Source organism: Nuphar pumila, chromosome 4, assembly GCF_984573655.1.
Source record: "Nuphar pumila chromosome 4, dmNupPumi1.hap1.1, whole genome shotgun sequence".
NCBI lineage: Eukaryota > Viridiplantae > Streptophyta > Magnoliopsida > Nymphaeales > Nymphaeaceae > Nuphar > Nuphar pumila.
This window is the reverse complement of record NC_143252.1, coordinates 106,482,946-106,507,668: the sequence shown is the minus strand read 5'-3', so window position 1 is coordinate 106,507,668 and position 24,723 is coordinate 106,482,946. Positions and strand designations below refer to the sequence as shown.

At 37.6% G+C, this 24,723-nt stretch overlaps 1 protein-coding gene and 1 long non-coding RNA gene across 2 annotated transcripts; one reads left to right on the top strand and one right to left on the bottom strand.

Moving 5' to 3' along the window:
• Positions 1-213: 213 nt before the first annotated feature.
• On the top strand, positions 214-22,148 carry LOC149840437 (uncharacterized). The gene is made up of 3 exons (XR_016431558.1): positions 214-316; positions 21,332-21,404; positions 21,502-22,148. It is a non-coding gene; the product is annotated as an uncharacterized LOC149840437 (long non-coding RNA).
• A 1,399-nt stretch (positions 22,149-23,547) lies between these two features.
• On the bottom strand, positions 23,548-24,210 carry LOC149840436 (uncharacterized). The gene has a single exon (XM_090005069.1). It carries the CDS (start codon positions 24,208-24,210, stop codon positions 23,548-23,550), a length of 663 nt encoding a protein of 220 aa, XP_089861195.1.
• Between the last annotated feature and the right edge of the window lie 513 nt (positions 24,211-24,723).

Here is a 24,723-nt window from a genome sequence, read left to right as displayed (position 1 = left end):
ATATATATATATATATATATATATATATATATATATATATATATATATATAAAAGCTCACCCGAGTCCCATGGAGTTGAACACTTTATATTTGGGCTAGACTTGTTTAAGCTAAACCAAACAAATAATTGAACCATTAGCAGTAAATTATAATTTATTCGATTCCGACAGGATAAATTGAGGAAACAAAAGGCGTTATCCTTGGAGGGTGGCTGTTAGCCACCACTTCTCTCTCTCTCTCTCTCTCTCTCTCTCTCTCTCTCTCTCTGGGGTGTCTTCTGCTTGGATTTTAACTGTAGATTGAAGATCCAACAGAGGTAACGCATTCAGTTCTTGTCTTTTCTAGATTTGATGGCTCGTCTTGCTCAAATTGCAGTGAATTTCTTCATAGACATAAGATTGTATAACTTGTCTCAAATATGTGGAAATTTTATTAGCGATTGGTTGTATTTTCTTAGTATTCTCATGAGGTTCCGTTTCTTCACAGTTTGCGTTCGTTGTGATTGTTAAGACGTGTTGGATTATGTTTGGCGTTTGAATTAAGAGATTGATTCTGCCTTTCTTTGCTTTTCCTATGGTAGGTGCTGTAGAACCATGTGGGTGATGATGAGGCTTTAGCTGAGATGTGGCTCCAAGATCTAGACATGCATTTTTTTGTTGAATTTATAATGTTGGGTTGTGAGATTTAGGTGTTTTTTGGGTTTCTTGATGCTTTGAATTGGGGGTATGGTGGTAGAAGGCCTTTTGTGAAGGGATTTGGTTCTCATGGATTTTTGGAAGTTGGATTAGTATCTTGGATGAAATTGTCCTCCCTACATAATCTCTGGGGTGTTGGATGCTTGGTTGATGTGGATTATGGTCTATTCATGGGAAATTGTGGTTATCAAAAGGCAAAGAGATCAATTTGTTGCACATGGGGACTGCCGTTGCTTTATGACAGTTGGGGCATGTGAGGTTGGGTGGTCGTGTCTTCGACCCGGAGTTTTACCTGGCAAGGATGCAAACCCATTAAGTGGCCCTGTTCTTGGTGGGGATTTTCCTTCACCATAGAAAAAAAAAGGTCATGGCGTCTTAGCTGTGTGCAGATGGCATGTTATTCCTTGCCATGTACAGCAGTCAGACTCATCTGGACTCCTTTTAGTCCAGTCTACCATTGTAGATATGCAAAACCTTTTTTGAAACTGAGCAAGGCCGAGGTCTGATTGCTGAAGGAAACAGTAGCATCAGAAACTGCTATTGCTGCATTCCTCAGTCTTCAGACCTCAGTTTTGCTTAGTTTCAAGAAAGGTTTGCATATGGCAAGTAGGCAGACTAGAGCAGCAAAGACTAGTTGGATCAAACTGCTGTACATGGGGAGTAGTAACATTCTATCCGCACACAGGTTTGATTGTCAACCTCCAGCTAAGAACTATGGCCTAGTTCTCAAAAACTAATAGAAAGGAGAAATAAGGATGCAAAGGGATTGGATTTGAATCAACTAAATAAGTAGAAATTTCGGATCCGGATTGGATAGGCACATCCAAAAATCATAAAAGTGGCATATTGGATCTGGTCCAATTGCATACCTACTTAGAAACACCTAATCCTGCTCCAGTTGTTTCAATTAGTAGGTAGTGAACAAGAAAGAATGCTCAGAAAGAAACTCTCAGCCACTGCCAAGTCTCATATTTTCCAGCACATAAAGTTGAAAACTGCAGTGTACATTGTCAAATGCTTTTAGATCCACTTTTTTGGAATAAATGCTTCTATTTGTTGTATTTTCTATATTCATCATCAGATTGTGTATTAATTTTGTTTAGCTCTGTTTGGGAGCCTTACATTGAGATGGAAACATAATCTTCATGTGTTGCCAAAAATATGGTGTTAAGGACCTATATTAAATGGTGTTGGAATGTGGTGTGTGGGCTGCCAACTTCATTTCCATTGCAATGTTTTGGCAACACCGCTGCTTACAAAATAGCAGACTGCACAAGAGTGCTGGGGAAATAGCAACACACCTTTGATTCAAGGCTTCCAAGTAGAACCCTATATTTGAAACAATGTCACATTTTTTATTTTTGGAAAACTTTGGGCAAGAGAGAATCTTGTGGTATTTTGAAAGTTTTGGCTTTTCTCGAGAAAGTATCTGCATATATTAAATGTAATATGTAAAAGTATAAATAAAAAATATAACATCAAGAAAACTGTTTTTATCTCATTAACATCACTATAAAAATGCGATATTTTTCAAAATAGTCAAGATTCTGAAAACATCACCTTTCAAACCATGGTGATTTTTTTAAAATATTTGTGATATGTATGACATTGCTTTATAACACCATTAAAGAGGCTAAGTTCAACCCCAAGGGGTTGGTGGAGTGGAGGGTGCCTTGGCCACTAGACAAGTGGTTAGGGTTTTATTCTCATGAGTGTCAATGTCTCGGGCCAATCTTTTGGAATAGGGCATGTGCAGTGTAGAAACGTGCAATATGTGTTCGCTTGATCGGTGACGTGCGGTAGTAGCACAACACACGATGAGCATCGATATCATCGTTACTGCATCGCTGTGTGGCGACACAGACGTAGAGCGTTATTTGGTTAAGCAATGCCAGTGGATCAGAGGATGTTGCCTTTGGAGATTTGGTTAAGGACCTCTCAGCTTGCAAGAACGTTCTCATGCGTAGCAGTTGGATGCACGGGGGTGCGTGTGGGTTAGGACTAATTTCTTCAGAGATCACATTAGGTGATTCCAACCGAGTATGGTGACTCAGGGCTAGGTGAGTGAATGCCTAGGTGTCGACGAATGAGTTTGGGTGGTGCTCTTTGATATGGTATTCAATAATCAAATGGTCTTCGGACTGGGGGCCGCAAGGTCTTATTCTTTTAGTGGCAAGGTTTTGCTATGTCATGTGCATGGAGCTGCAATACGCTTCATGACACTCAACGTTAAGGCAAAGTTTGTGCCTCGTTCGGAAGTGATAGCTGGTATGGGACGATTACATGGAATGCACATTTGAAAATGTGCTTGATCAACTTTCGCTAGGTAGCTGTACACGGGGTGGTGCGCAGGGTCAATGAAAATGATTCAACACATCGAAAAGTGTTGGTACGCGGCCTTTAGCCGTTAGGCTGGCCAGCTTGGGCACTTGGCGTGTCGTGGGTTTGTAATGCATTCTATGCCCGTGACAGAGCGATAGAAAGACTTGCAGCGGTAAGGAAGGATCATCGCGATGCACTGGCTTATTGGAAAAAGTAAGCCCATGACAAATTGACATCAAAGCAGACAAATTCACAGAGACCTTGTTCTTCATTGTGTGCGACATTGAAGATGACAACGATGGTTTATCTTGGTTACATAAATTTGCGCAGTTAAGTATGATTGACCGAGTATAGAAGCAAGATGTTGGCAGGATGGTATGAGACATCTTGTCGATGACAAGCAGAAGTGTAAGGTTGTTGTTCAGTTGGCTAAGGGAACGTAAATAAGTCAAAGATTCCTATCAGTTGTGCGTTAGGATCAAGATGGAGCGTGATGTTTGCCTTGTGCATGCAGAGAATGCACGTTTGATTCAGCTGAATGAATTTATACCTTTGGGTATGAGAGACTCAATTAAACCTCTAGATACTCTTCTAAGATTGTGGATTAGCGGAGTGCCCACTTTGAGAGAATGCTCGTTGTTTTGGTCTCTTGAGTTGACAGGTCCTCAATAGATTGTGTGTGCAGAAAAAGTTGTTGTTCGTAGATCGTTGGTTCTTGCAGGAACGTTTTGCTGACTTTGAGAGAGAGTACAACATGCTGGCTTCGGAAGTTGAGTTTTAGTGTTTGGCCAAAGGTGCCCATATGAGGACGAGTGCCCAAGAAGACGCTTTGAAGAACCATTTTAGGGTGATACGCAAGAAGGCGTCTCCCACTTGAGGACTAGTTTGGACCAGTGAAAAACCATAAGTTGGTGCTTAAGGGAGTTGATATCCCTGCGACACGCATTGGTGGTCGTCTTTCTCTGTGAGGACCATGAAGGGCTTGGATTTGCCCTTGCTGGGGTTGGAAGGCACCGAGCCATGAGCATAAAGACGATAAGTTTGTCATGTAAGCGAGGATGACCCGTTTGTGTTTGAGACTGCACTGGGGTCTCACGAGCAGAGAATGCTTGATATTGATAAAGCAAAAGATTGTTGTCTAAGTGATCGAAGATGCATTTAATAAATGAGAGCATTAAAGGAATGAGACTTGACGTGTTAAAGGTTGTGGAGATGGTGAATGTAAACCAGATCAAGTTGAGTAGGCTGAAGAAATAGAGTAAATCAAAGTTAAGTATAAAGAAAAACTGACATATCAGTGCAGACTGTGTTCTTATCTGCACCAACATTGTCAAGGACGACAATGGTTTTTGGTAGGGGAGAATGTCCCAGGTCGATTCTTCCGAATAGGGCATGTGAAATCCAGAGCTTTACTGAGTAGAAAATGCATCGAGTGTAGGAACGCGCGGTATGCGTTTATTTAATCGGTGACGTACGGTGGTAGCACGACATGCGATGGGCATCAATATCATTGTTAGTGCATCGCTGTGTGGCGGCACAGACGTAGAGCGTTGTTTGGTTAAGTAGTGCAAGCGGATCAGAGCATGTTTCCTTTGGAGATTTGGATAAGGATCTTTCGGCTTGCAAGAGCATTCCCATGCGTAGCGGTTGGATGCACGAGGGTGTGTATCGGTTAGGGCTAATTCCTTCAGGGATCACATAGGTGATTTCAACTGAATATGGTGACTCGGGGCTAGGCGAGTGAATGCATAGACGTCGACAAATGAGTTTGGGTGGTGCTCTTCACTATGGTGTTCAATCATCAACTGGTCTTCAGACTGGGGCCCACAAGGTCTTGTTCTTTCAGTAGCGAGGTTTTGTTATATCGTGCGCATAAAGCTGCAATACGCTTCATGGCACACAAGGCTAAGGCAAAGTTTGTGCCTCTTTCGGAAGTGATAGCTGGTATAGGACGACTATACACTAAGCAACATGGAATGCACATTTGGAAATGTGCTTGGTCAGTTTTTGCTCGGCAGTTGTGCACAGGGTGGTGCATAAGGCCAATGAAAATGATTCAGCACATGAAAATGTGTTGGTACACGACCTTTGGCCATTAGGGTGGCCAGCTTGGGCAGCTTGGCGCATTGCGGGTATGCAATGCATTCCATGCCCGTGACAGAGAGATAAAAAGGCTTGTGGCGGTAAAGAAGGACCATTGCATCGCACTGGATTATTGAAAAAAGTAAGTGTGTGACAGTTAAACCCTTTGCATTAAATGAGGGCAAGGGATAAGCCCTTATTCAAACAAAGCAAGACGAGTCCCTAGGGTCAAGCGGTGTGCCACTAGTTCGAAGTTCGAACACCATTGACTTATATTTCAACAACTATGTTTTAAAGGAAAACATTTATGGTCATTTGAACATAATCGATCGTCAATTATATTCAATTCCTACCACACATCTTATTTGGGAATCGTGAGATATGTGAGAGTAGGGCCTAGCACACCTCCATCAAGTGAGATTTGCGGTGGTGATAGAATATATCATATAAAATATGACAATTATGACTAATCGCACAGGGTGATAGACATATGTATTAGGGCTGGGTTTAGGGAAAACTTTTGACCACCAACCCCTCCCAAACCAAGAAAAGACCAAGAGCTCCTCAATCTTATTTAGATGATTATGTGTGTTTAACTGAGGATCTATGTTACTTGAAAGATCTGGATGAAATGACTAATAATTTAACATATGGTGAAGCAATTGTTTCACATAAATCATCAGACAGGGTAAAAGTCATAGATGAATAAATTGAATCTATTGAGAAAAACCATGTTTGAGAATTATCAGATTTACCGAAGGTAAGAATGTTACGACAATGAAGCCATACATGATACTTCAAGTACAAGGTTTTGATGATGAGCAAGTAAAATCAACTGCATTTCAGCTAAGGCAATGAAGACATTGAAGAATTCGATGAAGAATCTTTGAAGACTAGCGTGCAAATGTTAAATTCATTAAAAGTCTTAGATTCTTGTAAGAGCCCTACTTAGAGTGCATATTTAGGTTGCATTTTACCTAAAAAAATCTTTAGAAAAACTTTTCTAAAAGAACCCCTCTTGAAAATCTTTTTAGAAAACTCTTTTCTTAAATTTTTGTGTTTATTAGTCGACCAATAGACTTACCAGTCGACTAATTCTTTCGCGGCATATTTTTTAAAAAAGTCATTTTTGTCAAGTTAGTCGATCGAAGTTTTTATCAGTCGACTGGACAAAATGTCTGTTTTCTGGAAAATTAGCAGCAGTCGACTAATGGTTTTATCAGTCGACCGAACAGAACATGTGTTTTCTGAAAAATTAGCAGCAGTCGACTAATGCTTTTATCAGTCGACCAAACAGAATGTATGTTTTTCAGAAGATTTTAGCAGCAGTCGACTGAAAGGTTTTTCAGTCTACTCATGATATTATTAGTCGACTAATTTTATCTCTAGTCGACTAAGTTTCAAAAGTTCAGATTTTCAAACGGCTCGATTAACAGATCAGTCGATCGACGATAACTGTCAGTCTACTAATAACTAACTATTAGTCGACTAACTACTGTTCCAGTTGACTAATTTTGCCGTTTTTCCTGAAACTTCAAAAAGGCGTGTCTTTTCGTTTTTTAAGCGTTTGGATCATTCAAAAAGGACTGTTTTGACACCCTTTCATACCCTCAACGTATGAAAACTTTCAACTATAAATATGAGTGCATTTTATACTAAAAAACACTTCAATTCAATCAAATCCAATTGAATTACTTCTTGGTTTTCACTCCTATTCATTCAAGTATTTGTTTTCTCACTCACTTGATATTTTCACTTCAGTTTTTCACTCAAATTCTTTTGAGAGATAGTGAATTCGTGAGTAGAGTATTTCAACAACCTCAAAAGCCAATTGCATCTCATTTGCATTCAAAAGAAGGGCTCATAGGTTGTAATGTAAGTTGTTACTTATTTTCTGTAAAAGAAACCTTAGTTTAAAGGAGTTGTTTGCTTTCAGTAGGTGTGTTACTGAAAGTGGGACCGGATTTGGTCTGTATGATTTTGTAGTTACACAAGATTGATAGTGGAAATCTCAAGCGAGTTTTGCTTGGGGACTGGATGTAGGTCGGGAAAGACCGAACCAGGATAAATTATTGTGTTCTTTGTGTGTTTGCTTTTCAAATTGCAAAATCCGTTAATATTCCGCAGACAATTTTTAAAAGCACTATTCACCCCCCCTCTAGTGCTCGTTGCTTTGATTCTACTGCACTTTCATTTGGTATCAGAGCAGGTTTGCTATTTTTTTTATTTGATCATCATCTAGCATGGCAACTACAACATCTCAGCACAAAGAAGGAAGCTCCTATGTTCGTCCTCCTCTCTTCGACGGAACAAACTATAGATGCTGGAAAGTGAGAATGACAATATTCTTGCAATCCATGGATCTCGATATTTGGAGAGTTGTTTAAGAAAAATACCAAACTCCATCAACTGATTTCAGCCAATGGACCGATGAAGAAAAGAAAACCGCTTTACTGAATGACAAGGCGATGGATGCATTATATTGTGGCATTGACAATGTAGAGTTCAATCGCATTTCTCAATGCTCTACAGCAAATGAAATCTGACACTCTTCTCGTGTCTCACGAAGGTACGTCAAAGGTAAAAGAATCCAAAATTGCTTCTTTAGTTCATAAATTTGAATTGTTTAAAATGAAGCAAAATGAATCTATATCGGACATGGTAACAAGAATGACCGATATAACGAACAATCTGAAATCCCTTGGAAAAGAATATTCACAAGTGGATTTAGTCAGAAAGATCCTAAGGTGTTTAACTCTTGAATGAGAGAGAAAAACCACTGCTATTGAAGAGACAAATGATCTTAATACTCTCACTCTTGAAGATTTGGTTGGTAACCTTATGGCATATGAAGTCCAACTTCAAGACAGACAAGAAGAAGAGCTTAAGAAGAAATCTCTTGCTTTTAAGGCTAATTCTGACTAAGAAAATTTAGAAGAAGATGAAAATATTGCCCTCATTACAAGGCAATTCAGAAGATTCATCAAAAAGGAAAGATTTCAAAGAAAGGTAAAGAAAGCAGATTTTTTCAATCCCATTAAAGTCAAGTGTTTTAATTGCAAAAAGGCTGAACATATTAAGAAAGATTATCCTCTTCTCAAAATCAAGCCCAAGGATCAATTCAAGAAGAAAAAGGCATTTCAAGCATGTTGGGATGATAGTGACTCCTCTTCCGATGAAGAATCAAATGAAGAAGTCGCCAACATGTGTTTTGTAGCACAAGAAGATTCGGTAAGTCAATTCGACTATGATGAGTTATTAGAAGCATTTAATGATTTATATGCTAAATTTAAAAGTCTAAGTTCTAAAAACAAGGAGTTAAAAACTGAAAATTTAACTCTTGACTCTCAAAACAAAGTATTACTTCAAGAGATAGAAGATCTCAAGAAGGAAAACTCTTGCCAAGCATTTGAGATAAAATAAATCGGATTTAGAACCAATCTCTTACAAAAAGAAATAACTAGTCTAAAAGAAAAATCAAATGATCTTCTTTCTATAGTGACCAAATTCACAAATGGTCAAGAGAATCTAGAAAGACTTATTGGTTCTCAAAGATGCTCGGTTAATAAAACCGGATTGGGATATAGTTTCTTTGATACTCCAAATAGACCAAACTATGTTGTGAAAAATCAAAGACAATATTCTCAACCATTTGTTCATAGAACTAAATTTTCTAGTTCTAATAGAAATGCATCTAATCATGAAACTTATAATGCTTATAAGCCTAGACATGATTATTCTAGAAATGCTAAATCTTTTTATAGAAAGAATATTTATTATCAAAGGAAACCAAAATCCAAATGGATATGGGTTCCTAAGACTAACTCTCATGGACCCGAAAATAAAAAAGGGTCAAATGCTATGTCTTCTAATTTTGTTGTAGGTACACAAAATAAAGAGCAAATGGATATTGGACAGCGGTTGTTCCAAACATATGACTGGAAGGCCGGAGTTATTTTCCACCCTCCAAAGTAAGGATGGAGAAACCGTCACCTTTGGTGACAATAACAAGAGAAAAGTAATAGGTATTAGTAATATTGGTAATCCAAAATTTTCCTTGATAGAAAATGTTCTTTTAGTAGATGGTTTAATGCATAATTTATTATCTATTAGTCAATTATGTGATAAATGTTTTCATGTTTCTTTTGAAAATGATTTATGCTTAATTTCTGATTTTCAATCTAAAAAGATCATTTTTAAAGGTAAAAGAAGGAACAATGTGTATGAACTATATTTAGATGAGTTACCCACTTTTAATGAAAAATGTCTTATTGTTTCAAATGAAATTCAATGGTTATGGTACAAGAGACTTATATATGTTAATTTTAAAATTATTTTCAAGTTATCCAAGAATGATCTTGTAAGAGGCCTACCTAGAATACCATATAAGAAAGATCACTTATGTGATGCTTGCCAAAGGGGTAAACAAATCAAGAGTTCTTTTAAAGCAAAAGATATAGTTTCAACAAAACGTCCTCTTGAACTTTTACATTTAGATCTATTTGGACCATCTAAAATTCAAAGTTTGAATGGTAGCAAGTATGCTTTTGTTATAGTAGATGATTATTCTCGGTTTACATGGGTGATTTTTCTAAAAAGTAAAAATGATGCTTTTTCGAAATTTTCTAAACTTTGTAGAAGAATTACAAATGAAAAATCTACATCTATAATTAAAATTCGTAGTGATCATGGTGGTGAATTTGAAAATGAATCTTTTCTAAAGTTTTGTGATTTACATGGTATATCTCACAACTTTGCTTTTCCTAGAGCGGCTCCACAAAATGGAGTTGTTGAAAGAAAGAATAGAACTTTGCAAGAATGTGCTAGAACCGTGCTTCAAGATAAAAATTTACCAAAATACTTTTGGGCTGAAGCAATAAATACAACATGTTATGTTTTAAACTGTGTTCTTATTCGACCAATCTTACATAAAACATGTTTTGAATTGTATTATGATCGTATACAAAAGATCTCATATTTTAAAATTTTTGGTAGTAAATGTTTCTTGTTAAATACCAAAGATAATCTTGATAAGTTTGATTCAAAATCAGATGAATCAATATTTCTTGGATATTCTTCTAGAAGTAAAGCTTATCATATTTTCAATAAAAGAACATCTTGCATCGAAGAATCTTTACATGTTGCATTTGATGAGAATTGTGAGTAGGTTATACCTCTAAGCGAAGGAGAAGAAGTAATACTTTAAGAAGAACCCTTGATAGAGAATACTTCTCAAGAAAATGTTCCTCTTCAACCTGTTTGGAAAGAAGTTCCTAATTATCTACGTGAACAAGTTATTGGAGAAATAAAAAGTGGTGTTCAAACTATAAGGCAATTAGAAAAATATATTGCAAATGTTGTTTTCATATCTAAAATAGAACCAAAGAATATCAATGAGGCTTGTGATGATGAATTTTGGCTTTTGGCTATGTCTGAATAACTTAACCAATTTACTATGAATGATGTTTGGGATCTAGTTGATAGACCAAAGGATCATCCGGTAATTGGAACAAGATGGGTCTTTCGAAATAATCTGGACGAAACTGGTGAAGTCATTCGTAACAAAGCAAGGCTAGTAGCACAAGGCTATAATCAAGAAGAAGGCATAGATTTTGATGAAACCTATGCACTAGTGGCTCGATTGGAGTCAATTCGAATGATGCTTGCTTTTGCTAGTTACATGAACTTCAAGCTATATCAAATTGATGTTAAGAGTGCATTCTTAAATGGACACATCAATAAAAAAGTTTATGTAGAGCAACCTTCAGGCTTTGAAAATGAGAAATATCCAGAAAAAGTCTACAAATTAAAAAAAACTTTGTATGGACTTAAACAAGCACCAAGAGCGTGGTATGAAAGACTACGAAATTTTCTAGAACAATCTGGTTTTTCCATTGGTCGGGTAGATTCCACTTTATTTATTAAAAATATTAATTCAGATATTCTTATTGTGCAAATTTATGTTGATGACATAATATTTAGTTCTACTAATGATTCTCTTTGTAAAGAATTTGCTAAAGCTATGCAGGAAGAGTTTGAAATGAGCTTGATGAGCGAATTAAACTACTTCTTTGGACTTCAAATAAAGCAAACTGAAGAAGAAATCTTCATCAATCAGGCTAAGTATACAAAAGAACTTCTCAAGAGATTTGGGATGGACTCATCAAAATCAAGAAGGAATCCTATGAGTACAACTACTTCTCTTGATAAAGATGAAAATGATAAAAGTGTAGATACTAAGCTCTACAGAGGTAAGATCAGATCTCTATTATACTTAACTGTTAGTCGACCTGATATTATGTTTAGTGTTTGTATGCGTGCAAGATTTCAAGCTAATCCAAAGGAATCTCATTTAACTGCAGTAAAACAAATTCTTCGTTATTTGAAAGATACTTCAGATTTCAGTTTGTTTTACCCAAAATTATCTTCCTTTGATTTAGTTTCATATAGTGATGCAGATTTTGCAGGAAGTAAATCTGATCGCAAGAGTACTAGTGGAACTTGTCATTTCTTAGGAAATTCCTTAGTCTCTTGGTTTAGTAAAAAGCAAAATTCAGTGTCACTCTCAACAACTGAAGCAGAATATATAGCAGCTAGTTTAGCGTGTTCACAAGTACTATGAATGAAACAAACCTTAAAAGATTTTGGTTTGAATTACTCCACAACAACTATTTATTATGATAACACTAGTGCTATAAATCTTTCGAAAAATCATGTTCAACACTCAAGAACTAAGCATATTGAAGTTAGACATCATTTCTTAAGAGATCATGTGTTAAAAGGAGATATTTTGTTAAATTTTATTTCCACTAAAGAACAACATGCCGATATCTTCACTAAACCTCTTAAAAATGAAGATTTTATGAGAATTAGGAGAGAACTAGGTATTTGCTCGTTTTTGGATTTATAAAAAATGCTGATTTTTGAACTAAAACTCAAAATAGCACTATATTAGTCGACCGATAAAATTTTAGTTGACTGATGCTTTAAAATTTTAGAATGAATCGCACCATATTAGTCGACCGATATATTTCTAGTTGACTGATGTTTAGAATGAGTCGACCGATAAAGTTTTAGTCGACTATTTTTTTTTTTTAAATTTTAACTGAAGGGACCCGATACCCCTTGGATTTTTTTTACACCCGTTTTTTTTAAAAAGGCATCGTTTCATTTTATTTTCACACCTTTTCGTTTTTCTTAAAAATGAAACCCTTAAAACGAAAACCCTTTTTCTCTCTCTTTCCTCTCTCTCTTCCAAAAAACCCTCGGAGTACCGTTCGATCCTATCCTCGCCGGGATTTTCTTGCCTTGACAGGGAGACGCCGGAATCTTCTGGCCGTGACAGGGAAACACCGGAATCCTCTTGCAGTAACTGGCGCATCTTCAAATCTCGCTGAAACCCTCTTGCCGTGACGGTGTATCTTCAGCCATTGCCGGAATCCCCTTGTGGCCGCCTTTTCACTCGCCGTCAACCACCGTATCATCCTCTATTTCTGTTTCACAACGCCGGACAACATTTTCCTTCTGTTGGACGTCGTTTGGAAGCTGACATTCTTTTTGGTAAATCTTTTTTTTTACCATGCCTCATTCGAAGTCTGCATTTGCAAAAGGTTTAGGTTCTCCTCCTCCTACACCTTCTTCAAGACATGAATTTTCTCTCAGATTACTCTGAAATCCTCTTTTATATGATACTTTTGGATTGATTTCTGCACTATCTATTCGACCAGACCGAAATGTACTGTTTCACCTGTTTTCTCGTTACAAAATAAGAGAATTATTTCCAGGAATTTCACATCTTTTTGATGCCTGTGCAGATACCCTTCACTATCCTTTTCTGATTCACTTGTTTTATATGAATTTACATATTGATCGTGAAACTGGAGTTCTGTCATCTCTTGTTTGTGATGTTGAAATCGAGTTTGATTCAAAACTACTTGGAGAAATCCTAGAAATTCCATCTTCAGACACTCTTTTCAACACTGTTGAACTGAATGATGAGAGAATTTTTGAACAAATTCTTCTTCCAGGTGCACCTCACTGCCCTCCTTTCAAAAATACTAATCTTCAAACTCGTGCATGCATTGCTGGACAGATCCTTGCCCACAATGTTTTACTTAAAACTGGTTCTTTTGATTACTATTCCACAGATCTTTCTATGACTCTTTATGTTTTATTTGAAAATATTTCTGTAAATTGGGCTAATGTGTATTTTACAAATTTGTGGAAACAAAAACCATTTCTTCCTTATGGATGTCTTCTAACTCGTATTTTCAGACATTTCAAAGTTCCTTTAACAAATGAAAAATATATTGAGCAAAAAGAGTTCTTTGATCAAACAATTTTTAAAAGAATGAAACTTAAATATCTGCTTTCTTTAAATGTTGATCAAACCGAACCATCTGATCCTACTGAACCATCAATTTCTGAACCTTCACCTTCTGCGACACCTTCATCTCATGCAAAAAGAAAGAAATTTTCTACAAGTCAAGACAATGATGAAGTTTTGCAGCGACTGGAAGCATTGAAGCTGCATCAACGCACTTTTCGTGAAGATGTGACTCAACAACTATCTTCGATTCAGAAAGAGATTACTTCAATCAAGGACTTGCTCAACTCACTTTTCTGATCTTTATGTTCTGTCTTTATTAAACTTTGATACTTTATGGGTTGTAATATTTTAAACTTATATCTCCATTTTGCTTATGCTATTTCTGCCCTTATTCTTTTTTATTATGACAAAGAGGGAGAAAAAGATAAAAGATATCATTACATTGAAATTGCAGGAGATCTTGCATTAGAAATGCAAAATTAAGAGAAAAAGAAAGTATTGAAAATTGCATTTATGAAAAAGTTTTTAAATGCATGAAGTAATGATGAATGAAAATGCAAACCAATCAATATGTGATATATGTGCTTTAAATGTGCTAACTTTTAATGTTTTGCAGCATATTGATAGGGGGAGTAAAATCTCCATCTATGCATCCCATCTATGCATCTAAATGCTTCATCTTTGATTAAGTTTGTCATCATAAAAAAGGGGGGAGATTGTTACGACAATGAAGCCATACATGATACTTCAAGTACAAGGTTTTGATGATGAGCAAGTAAAATCAACTGCATTTCAGCTAAGGCAATGAAGACATTGAAGAATTCAATGAAGAATCTTTGAAGACTAGTGTGCAAATGTTAAATTCATTAAAAGTCTTAGATTCTTGTAAGAGCCTTACTTAGAGTGCATATTTAGGTTGCATTTTACCTAAAAAAATCTTTAGAAAAACTTTTATAAAAGAACCCCTCTTGAAAATCTTTTTAGAAAACCCTTTTCTTAAATTTTTGTGTTTATTAGTCGACCAATAGACTTACCAGTCGACTAATTCTTTCGCGGCATATTTTTTAAAAAAGTCATTTTTGTCAAGTTAGTCGATCAAAGTTTTTATCAGTCGACTGGACAAAATGTATGTTTTCTTAAAAATTAGCAGCAGTCGACTAATGGTTTTATCAGTCGACCGAACAGAACATGTGTTTTCTGAAAAATTAGCAGCAATCAACTAATGCTTTTATCAGTCGACTGGACAGAATGTATGTTTTTCAGAAGATTTTAGCAGCAGTCGACTGAAAGGTTTTTCAGTCTACTCATGATATTATTAGTCGACTAATTTTATCTCTAGTCGACTAAGTTTCAAAAGTTCAGATTTTCAAACGGCTCGATTAACAGATCAGTCGATCGACGATAACTGTCAGTCTACTAATAACTAACTATTAGTCGACTAACTACTGTTCCAGTTGACTAATTTTGCCGTTTTTCCTGAAACTTCAAAAAGGCGTGTCTTTTCGTTTTTTAAGTGTTTGGATCGTTCAAAAAGGACTGTTTTGACACCCTTTCATACCCTCAACGTATGGAAACTTTCAACTATAAATATGAGTGCATTTTACACTAAAAACACTTCAATCCAATCAAATCCAATTGAATTACTTCTTGCTTTTCACTCCTATTCATTCAAATATTTGTTTTCTCACTCACTTGATATTTTCACTTCAGTTTTTCACTCAAATTCTTTTGAGAGATAGTGAATTCGTGAGTAGAGTATTTCAACAACCTCAAAAGCCAATTGCATCTCATTTGCATTCAAAAGAAGGGCTCATAGGTTGTAATGTAAGTTGTTACTTATTTTCTATAAAAAAAACCTTAGTTTAAAGGAGTTGTTTGCTTTCAGTAGGTGTGTTACTGAAAGTGAGACCAAATTTGGTCTGTATGATCTTATAGTTACACAAGGTTGATAGTGGAAATCTCAAGCGGGTTTTGCTTGGGGACTGGATGTGGGTCGAGAAAGACCGAACCAGGATAAATTATTGTGTTCTTTGTGTGTTTGCTTTTCAAATTGCAAAATCCGTTAATATTCCGTAGATAATTTTTAAAAGCACTATTCACCCCCCCTCTAGTGCTCGTTGTCTCGATCCTACTGCACTTTCAAAGAACACCGATTCGGTGTAAATAGGTTCTAAAAAAGAAATATGTCTGATGAAAACATTGATAAATTTAAAGGTCAGCTAGTGGTTAAAGGTTTTTCGCAAAAGAAATGAGTGAATTATGGGGATACATATTCTCTAGTTGCAAAGTTTGCATCCATCAGGATAATTTTGGCTATTGTAGTATATTATAATCTAGTTCTATATCAGATAGATATCAAAACTACATTATTGAATGGTGATATAAAAAAAACCATTTTTATAGCACAACCAGAAGGCTATGTTGTTAATGGTCAAGAAGATAAGGTGCATAAGTTGAAAAAAATCCTTATATGATCTTAAACAATCACTACGTTGATGATATTTAAAATTTCACAGTCATATGTGATATTGGATATGTGGCTAGTGTTCTAGACCATTGTTAATATCTATGGAAAAGTGAGACCAAATTTTGTTATTTTATCTCTTTATATGGATGATATACTCCTAATTGGAAATGACAATGATATGATTGTCAGAACTAAAACATGGTTAAATACTCAATTTGAAATGAAAGACATGAGTGCTTTTTCAAAAAAAAAAAGAAATAAAAGACATGGATGAGACATCCTATGTTCTTGGAATAAAAATTTCTCAGGAGTTCTAAACTTTTATGTTTAAGTCAAGAGAGATATATTGATCATATACTTAGAAAGTTTAAAATGCATGACTGTAAGTCAATTGGAACTCCTGTGGTTAAAGGGGTCAAGTTAAGAAAGAATAATTATCCTAGTAAAGGACAAGAGAAGTTGAATGTCCCTTATGCTCAAGGTGTTGGAAGTTTGATGTATGCTATGTTATGTACTAGACTGAACATTAACTTTGTTGGGGGTCTCGTAATCTGATATCAAAGTAATCTAAGATGGTCTCATTGACAAGCTGTAAAAAGAATATTTAGATATTTGAAATAGACTAAAAACTTAAAATTGTGTTATCTTGCAAATAATTTAGAGCTTCCTATGCTGATTTTGTTGGAAGCAGGGATGATAACAAATCTACTTCAGTCTATATTTTTCTCTTTGGAGCTGGTGTTATTTTTTGGTCATGCACTAAACAAGGTTGTATAGCTCTGCATATACAAGAAGTAGAATATGCAGCATGTAACATGGCAGCTACTTTTGTCGTCTGGATCATGTTTTTAAAACTCATTGACTCATCATTCAGCTCGTCCTTGAGTGACCCGTGACTCGGCTGGATCATGTTAACTTTATATTTTATATAAAATATATAAATATATGTATATACTATATGTATTTTATAGTATTTTATCAATATATTATATATAATATGCATTATATGATATTTTTATAATATATTTAATGTATAATTTTATTATTATATATATAATCATATATATATATATATATATATGACTCATCCATGACTTGGTCGGGTCAATCGATGACTCAACCAAGTTTTGTACAAAACGAGTTTATACTCATTTTTGATCCAATGACTAGGCGATTCAGACTGAGTCAAGCAAGTCATTGGGTTGACCTGGCAAGTTTTTAAACTATGGTCTGGATAAGCCGCTTCATAAAAGATTTAAAGTTGGACATAGCCAACGTGTCTGTACAAATATACTTTGATAATCAATCTGGTATTAGTTTGATGAAAAGTGGAATGGATAGCTTCATAAGCAAATATATAATGCATGGTAAAGTACCATTATTGTCCTGGGCCGATCTTTCGGAATGGAGCAGAGCTCTACTGAGTGAAAAATGCATCAAGTGTAGGAACACGCGGTATGTGTTTGCTTGATCGGTGACGTGCGGTGATAGCACGACATGCGATAGGCATCAGTATTGTCGTTAGTGCATCGTTGTGTGGTGGCATAGACATGGAGCGTTATTCGGTTAAGCAGTTTCAACAGATCAGAGGATGTCGCCTTTGGAGATTTGGTTACGGACCTCTCGGCTTGCAAGAGTTTTTCACGCACAGCGGTTGGATGCACAAAGGTGCGTGTGGGTTATAGGGCTAATTACTCTAGGAATCACCTTAGGTGGTTCCAACCGAGTATGGTGACTCAGGGCTAGGCGAGTGAATGCCTAGGTGCCGGCGAATGAGTTTGGGTGATGCTCTTCCCTATGGTGTTAAATCATCAACTGCTCTTCAGACTAAGGACTGCAAGGTCTTGTTTCTTTAGTGGCGAGGTTTTGCTATGTCGTGCACATGAAGCTAGAATATGTTTCATAGCACGCAAGGCTAAGGCAAAGTTTGTGCCTCTTTCGAAAGTGATAGCTGATATGGGACAACTATGCACTAAGCGACATGGATTACATGGAATGCGCTTGATCAACTTTCGTCAGGCAGTTGCGCACGGGGTGGTGCGCAGGACCAAAATAAATGATTCAACACATGAAAACGTGTTGGTACGCGGCCTTTGGCCGTTAGGCTGGCCAGCTTGGGTAGCTTAGCGCGACGCAGGTTTGCAATGCATTCTATGCCCATGACAGAGCGATAGATAGGCTTGTGATAAGGAAGGACCGTCACGCCGAACTGGCTTATTGAAAAAAGTAAGCCCGTGACAATTATATTCATGATATGATTGAAAAGAATGAGATTACACTCCAAGTGCTGATATGGTTGTTGACCCCTTGACAAAAGACATATCTGATGAATTGTTTTCTAAACATGTTTTATGCATGGGTTTAAGATATATTTAATAATATAGTTATGATGGCTAAGCCAAATTAAACTCATTACTTGATCTGAATGCAAGTGAAAATCCCTAAATAGTGGGAGGTATGTCACTGCATTTTTTGTTCATCTCTCATGGCCAAGTGGGAGATGTTTGCCTACTTTAACGGGTCATGGCCATTGTGCCTCTCAAGCGGGCCCATGCATTTTAGATAAGTTGAGCCCACTCATTTCAAACTATCCAAAATAACAACCATTTTGAAATCTGCACGTTTTTACTGGATAAGCCTACCTTGAGACGTGCACGGTTTTAGGGGAGTTCGTTACGCTGGGCATGGGAAAACACCAAGAGGTGAAATCTATTTTAGCCCAGAACTTCTACCAAATTCGGTAGTGGTGAAACACTACCGATCTGCTGCTCAGTAGCCTCCTTGGGCCATCACTAAGTTCCAAGCCAAGTTTGGAACTCTATTGCAGAGGCACTCTTATCTTGTGTTGAGTTTCCATAACCTGATGATAACCTGCCATTTTTTCTTTCTTTTTTTTGAATCTCTTTCTTGTTGTAAACTTCGTGCATTAGCAATATTATCCCAGTTTTTGAATGACAATTAGAGATATAAACAGGTTGGATTTGGTAAGGATGCAGGTATACTAACCGAAATGTAATGTCTGGCTTAATCAGACTCAGTTGGATGCAGGTATGGATGGGAAAAACATGTATTAAACACAAATTTAATCAGCTATGTGCCCTAATTGGGGATACTTATCAGATTTAGATGTTAATCATATTCAGAGTTGGATTTGGGCTCAAAATGTAACCACTGAACTGCTTGGATTTAGAGGATCTGGCTAAAATGGGTTGGGTTCTTCAGAAATGCAACCAAAACCTGTATCACTGAGATCTGGCAACCACTGTTCTAAAAGCTCCAATCGGTTTGCATGCTAATCTTGTCAGGAGGCTCCTCCTTTGGGAGGGGGTTCACTACAAAGGGGCATATCCTTAATTCATATGGATTGAATTCTTGGAACATGGCCATTCACATTCACAGCTTTAAAGAAAACTAACTATGATGCCTGTTACCACCGAGGTGGTATCCCATGTTGTAAGTGGGGTACTGTGTCAAGCTGAAGGCCCAGGATCGAATCCCTCTGCCACATGGGGCGACTGTTGTTCTGGTAGGGGTCAGCCTAACCCCAGCTTGCCTTTCAAAAAAAAAACTATGATGCTTGTCAGATCATTCGCTAAGGAGCTGTTGTATCAATCCAAATGTATGTGTGCATCAACATATAAGCTAAATGTGATACTTTGACACATAATGGAACAAAAGTAATCTGACATCAGGGTCCCATTCTCATGGATGCCAGCCCCTTTCATATAAGGGGCAAGGGCATTATGTCCGTTACTCATGCCCTGGGGGCAAGGGGTGCACCACGGGTTTACACCATCAGGAAAGCGACCATAAGTACGTCCGGCATAGACAGCATGACTAGGTCTATGATCTAAGGGGTGGTTTCCCCTTCCTATTTAAAAAAATGCAAAACAGTATTGCGACATATTATCTAGTGTTATTTATTATTTTTGCTGAAAGGAGTCGTAGAAAATAAAAAATAACGTCAATGTTGGAGTTGTTTATTATGTTAACCAAATTCATGAAAGTACCATGCTATATAACTTTTATATAGATCAAGAGGACTGGTTGATCCTTGTCAACGCAAACAAGAAAGTTGGGCTCCCCTACTTGCCTCTTATTTTTGCAACTGTTAAGAGTATCAAAGTGATGATTGCTGTTTGCTGATTCTTTGATTAACTTGGTGAAATGTTTTTAGTCATGAGGAACTTGCTAAAACCTAAAACTAGATAGCAGCAAGAACCTTTTGATAGGATAACATTAGCAGAACAGCATAGGAATGTTAAAATATTATGGTTTAAAAACCGAATGCCTATATACTGGAGCTACTTTTCCAGTGCACCAATTCTGCGCCTTCCTTTACAGGGTGCCTATTAGAACGAGTATTACAAGAAAGAAAGTTGGATAAATAGGAAGAATTTTTTTTATTGAAGATCTCCCCGTTGTTTGATATTGTGTTCAACTCTTTTAGATAGCAAGTGCAATTCGTAGGTCTATTTCTTAGGCGAAATAAGGTGCAAAGAGGAACAGGCATTTTTGTGTTCAAGTTGAAAATAAGAGGCTTACAGTGGGGAAACTGTAAAGATGACAAGGCAGACTCCATTCTGCCTTGGGGAAATTATTTATGCAAGAGATGTTGTTAAGCATGCAGTTGACTGGAAAACAATTTCATTCAATTTTCAGTGAGAAACCTATAAAATAATCCAATGACAATATCATGAATGCTTTTTACTTTTCCAAAATCCAACAGATACTTCACACAAATGAAGCAATTTCCACACAAACGGCAAGATTTTAAATTAGGCACCAGGTTATATATGATGTAAAAATTGATACTTGTATAAAGCATCTGTTCATACCTTTCAAAGATACTCTTATTTCAGTATGTTTTGTGAAATTATTTATTAAATTTGTCAAAAAATTATGTCATGCAATATCAAATTCCAATATTACTTGAACTAGTCCATTTATAGAAATCTTGGAGTTCATAAAGTCGGTCATGTTTCACGTTGTGACTAACATAAGCAAGCTGCTGTCATCAAGTTCACGGTACCATCACAAATCTGTTGCACATGTTACATTTATATTGCATATGCATTTTGCTTCAGACTGAGGGAAGGATCGTTGGGATGCATCAAGCCTGTTGCATTTTCTGTAGAACCTTGTTCTGTAGGCAACTCCCTCTAGGCTTCATGAACAATAAGTTAGCCGTGATTGATGTCTCTCTCTCTCTCTCTCTCTGCCCGATATCATATGTATTACACCATTAAAATGTACACAAAGATGGCAACAAGATGGCGTTTTGTATCCCTCAAAGTATTCCATCTAAATGGTCCTATTCTATTATCATAATTGCTAGTAAATGCGATTATATAATTATCTTCATGGGCTTCCTGTAATTTTTTTTTCTTAAAAAGAAAATCTTCATGGGCTCATGATAACAAATAACAAATGCAGAAGAAAAGACATGCTCGGTATATTTGACATCAGGAGAAGTATGATCACGTTCATGAACACCTGCAATCATATTGTAAGGACAATTCATCGTCTTGTTTTTCACTTACTGCAAAAAGAAGAAAAAGCAATGTAACGAAATTAACTCCTTGGTGATTCTGGGCATTGCCCAGACAAAAGTAGCAGAGCAGTAGTTCTACTTCTGTTCCAACAAGATGCCAATTGCCAAATACACGTTCAAAAAGTTCCACGAGATAACTACAAACACATTGTGGAGAATCAGACCCGGACAATGCTGCGAGTTCCCCCTACGCGAAGTGAGCCTACAAAAACTGCTATCAAGATATGTCCTTTGCTTGCCATTGTTTCCCTGTTGCTTTAAGTCATTTTTTGCTTTCCCGGGCCCAATTGATGTTCGCTGTACATAGTTCATGATGTATCTTTTGATTGATCCTGTTGGCTCTGAAGATTACATGGATGATTCTTGGTGCAACTATCCTTTCGTCTTATATAGTCTAAATTTTGTATATTTTCTGAAGATGAAGAAAAACCCTCACCCAGAACCGGGTAATGGGGCCTTCTCCCCGAGGTAAAACTCCGGGTTGAGGACACGACCACCCAGCCTTACGTGTCCTAACCATGATAAAGGTGTATATTTTCATTAGCTCATTCTTGAAGTATTTGTAGCAAATGAAGACTGTTGTTGAACTAGTTAAGACAGTAATTACGACCGCAAGTGTTCTCAAGAGGTTCTTCTTTTGAACTAATATTAATTATGTTAAGTTTTTGCCGCAGCAATCGGAAAATATATTTTCTTAAATAGCATGTTAATTTCAAATATAATCACTAAAGATGTTAATAATTAAGGTCTATCAATTTTTTTTTATTATCACTTTCCTTCCATATGGAATTTTTCATGTTCATTCATTGGACCTACAATCCCTTCGTTTTTTGTCTGCTGCTAGAAAGAGAGGACGCAGGATTGAGCCTATACTGTCAACCAGTGGGATCCATGTGATTGGCCCAGGCCATAACTGGACCAATTTTGGTGGACCAAAACTAGGCCAACGTGGGTCACATTTTATTGACATTTTTGTAGTGTTTATGCAGGAAAATGGGTCTGGATCCTGGCGCCTTCCATCCTTAGGGTCCTAATCTTAGCTTCTCTGGATCTTATCGGTAAAATTGTAGGCGTGCACAATGAACCCAGTAGCTCAAGCTTGGCTCCAGTTTGTTGCTTTATAAAACTTGAGCTTTTACTTACACATAACTTAATTAGTTACAAAAAGTTCAAGCTTAAATAACAGTGTAAACTCATCAAGGCTCAATTTAGCTTGTTTATTATGTATATATAAAGTATTGTTTTTACATGTCATCACAACAGTGTCTTTGGTCTGCCTCTGTGTTCTTAAATTAGAGGTCAAGAGAACTCATCTTTTAATATCCAAGCTCGGCTGAAGCTTAGCTGGGCCAAGCTCGAACAAGTCGGGCTTGGCTTGACTTGAGCTTGAGCTTGAGCTTGATCTGAGCTCATGCGAGCCTTAATTTGTGTAATTGAGCTGAGCTTGAATAGCCCAGGCTTGAGCTGGTCTCGGCTTGTATGCAGCCCTAGGTGGTATATAGTGGCAGTCCTAAAGACCAACAATTTTTTTTGGGGATTTCAACATTTTCCATGAATTGAAATCCTAAATTTAAGATTTTGCTCTCAACATCTTTTTTTTCGACAGAGAAAGCTGGGGTTAGGCAGACCCTATACAACCATATACCATAGGGATTAGAACTTGCAACTTCCCAATACATGGTGATCTGCTCCAGCCAAGTTGTTGTCAACATCTTTACATAGGAAAATAACAAGAATACTTGTAAAATTGAAAAAATATTGATGACCCGAATTTTAGCAAGCCTACGATAAACTGCCCGTAATAACAATAATGAAAAGGGTAGTTAGTGGTAGTAGTATTAGTAATGAAAATAATGAAAAGGGTAACCTAATAGTATTAGTAATAACAATAACCAGCAATAGGGGTGGCAAAATCTGACCCGACCCGCCAACCCGCTTCTTAGCCGGGTTAGGGTTTGGCTTAAACGGGTTCGTGTCGTAAACGGGTCAATCCGCCTAACCCGTTTATTAAATGGGTCATGTTCGTGTTAGGGGTATGCCAACCCGCCAACCCGTTTGACCCGTTAGGCGGGCGGGTCAACCCGTTTACACGAACCTGTCAACTCGCAACCCGAGTCCTGCCAAATACATGAACAGGAATCCTATTATGGTAATAAGGTCCCATCACCAAGATCGGCAGGTTCCTGAGCGAGATTCTGGCCGATGACAGCCCCGTCAAAACCCTAATCCCCCACCCGAAGCTGACAATGATGTGCTTCCTCATCGAAAAGGTGCTCTGCGCGTGGATCTCAACACCAGAGAATAGGCCATTGATCACGCCGGCAAACGATCCCGATGCCACTGTCGATCCGTCACGCTGCTCGGCCGCAACCACTCCTCTGTTCTCGTAGAACCCTAGCCGGAGATGATCGGCCAATCCTCTGCCATCGTTCTCCTCCAAGAGGTCGTTTACCTCCAAACCCTCGCCCGTCTTCCGGTCAAAGAAGGCACCGGGATCATCGGAGAATCCGATCGGCGGCGATTTGACCATCTTCTTGATGGAGAAATCGCCGGCCCGGGGGTTGAACCGGACGAAGAACTTGGGGTGGCGGCCGCCGTGGAGGAGGTCGAACTCGACGCTCATGGAGAGCGAGGAGGCAGCGGGGGAGCCAAAGAGGCTGATGCCGGTCTTGACGATGAGGCGGAAGGCGTTGAAGGGGTCGTTAAGGCGGTATGAGAGGCGAACGAAGGGATCGGCGTCGAAGGCAGTTGCGAGGCTCATGCAGAGCTCGGCGGCAGAATCTCTGGCCGAGACCCATTTATTAAACGGGTTAATCGTGTCGTGTCGGGTTACCCGTTTAATAAATGGGTCGTGCTTGTGTTTGCCACATCCGACCCGTTTAATAAACACGGGTTGTGTTCGTGTTGAGGTATGCTGACCCGCCAACCCGCGACCTGATTGCCACCCCTAACCAGCAATAATGACAATGACGACCATGATCATGACAGTGGTTAGGGTACTAAATCAATAATGGTAGGCTAATCTCTATTGTTTACATACAAGCAACATTGATTAATTGCATCAGCTGTCTATTTTGGTGGCTTTAATTGAATTCAAGATCTCAAGGTAGACACGTCACAGCGGTCCATACAGGAGGGCTATGGGCCCACCACGTATCCTTTGTCCAGTCTGTAGAGATTTCTTAAACTTGAGGTTGAGTGCATGCAAGTTTTTCTTTGTGCCTACCACCGAGGTGGTATCCCATGTGGTAAGCAGGGTCTTGTGTCAAATTGA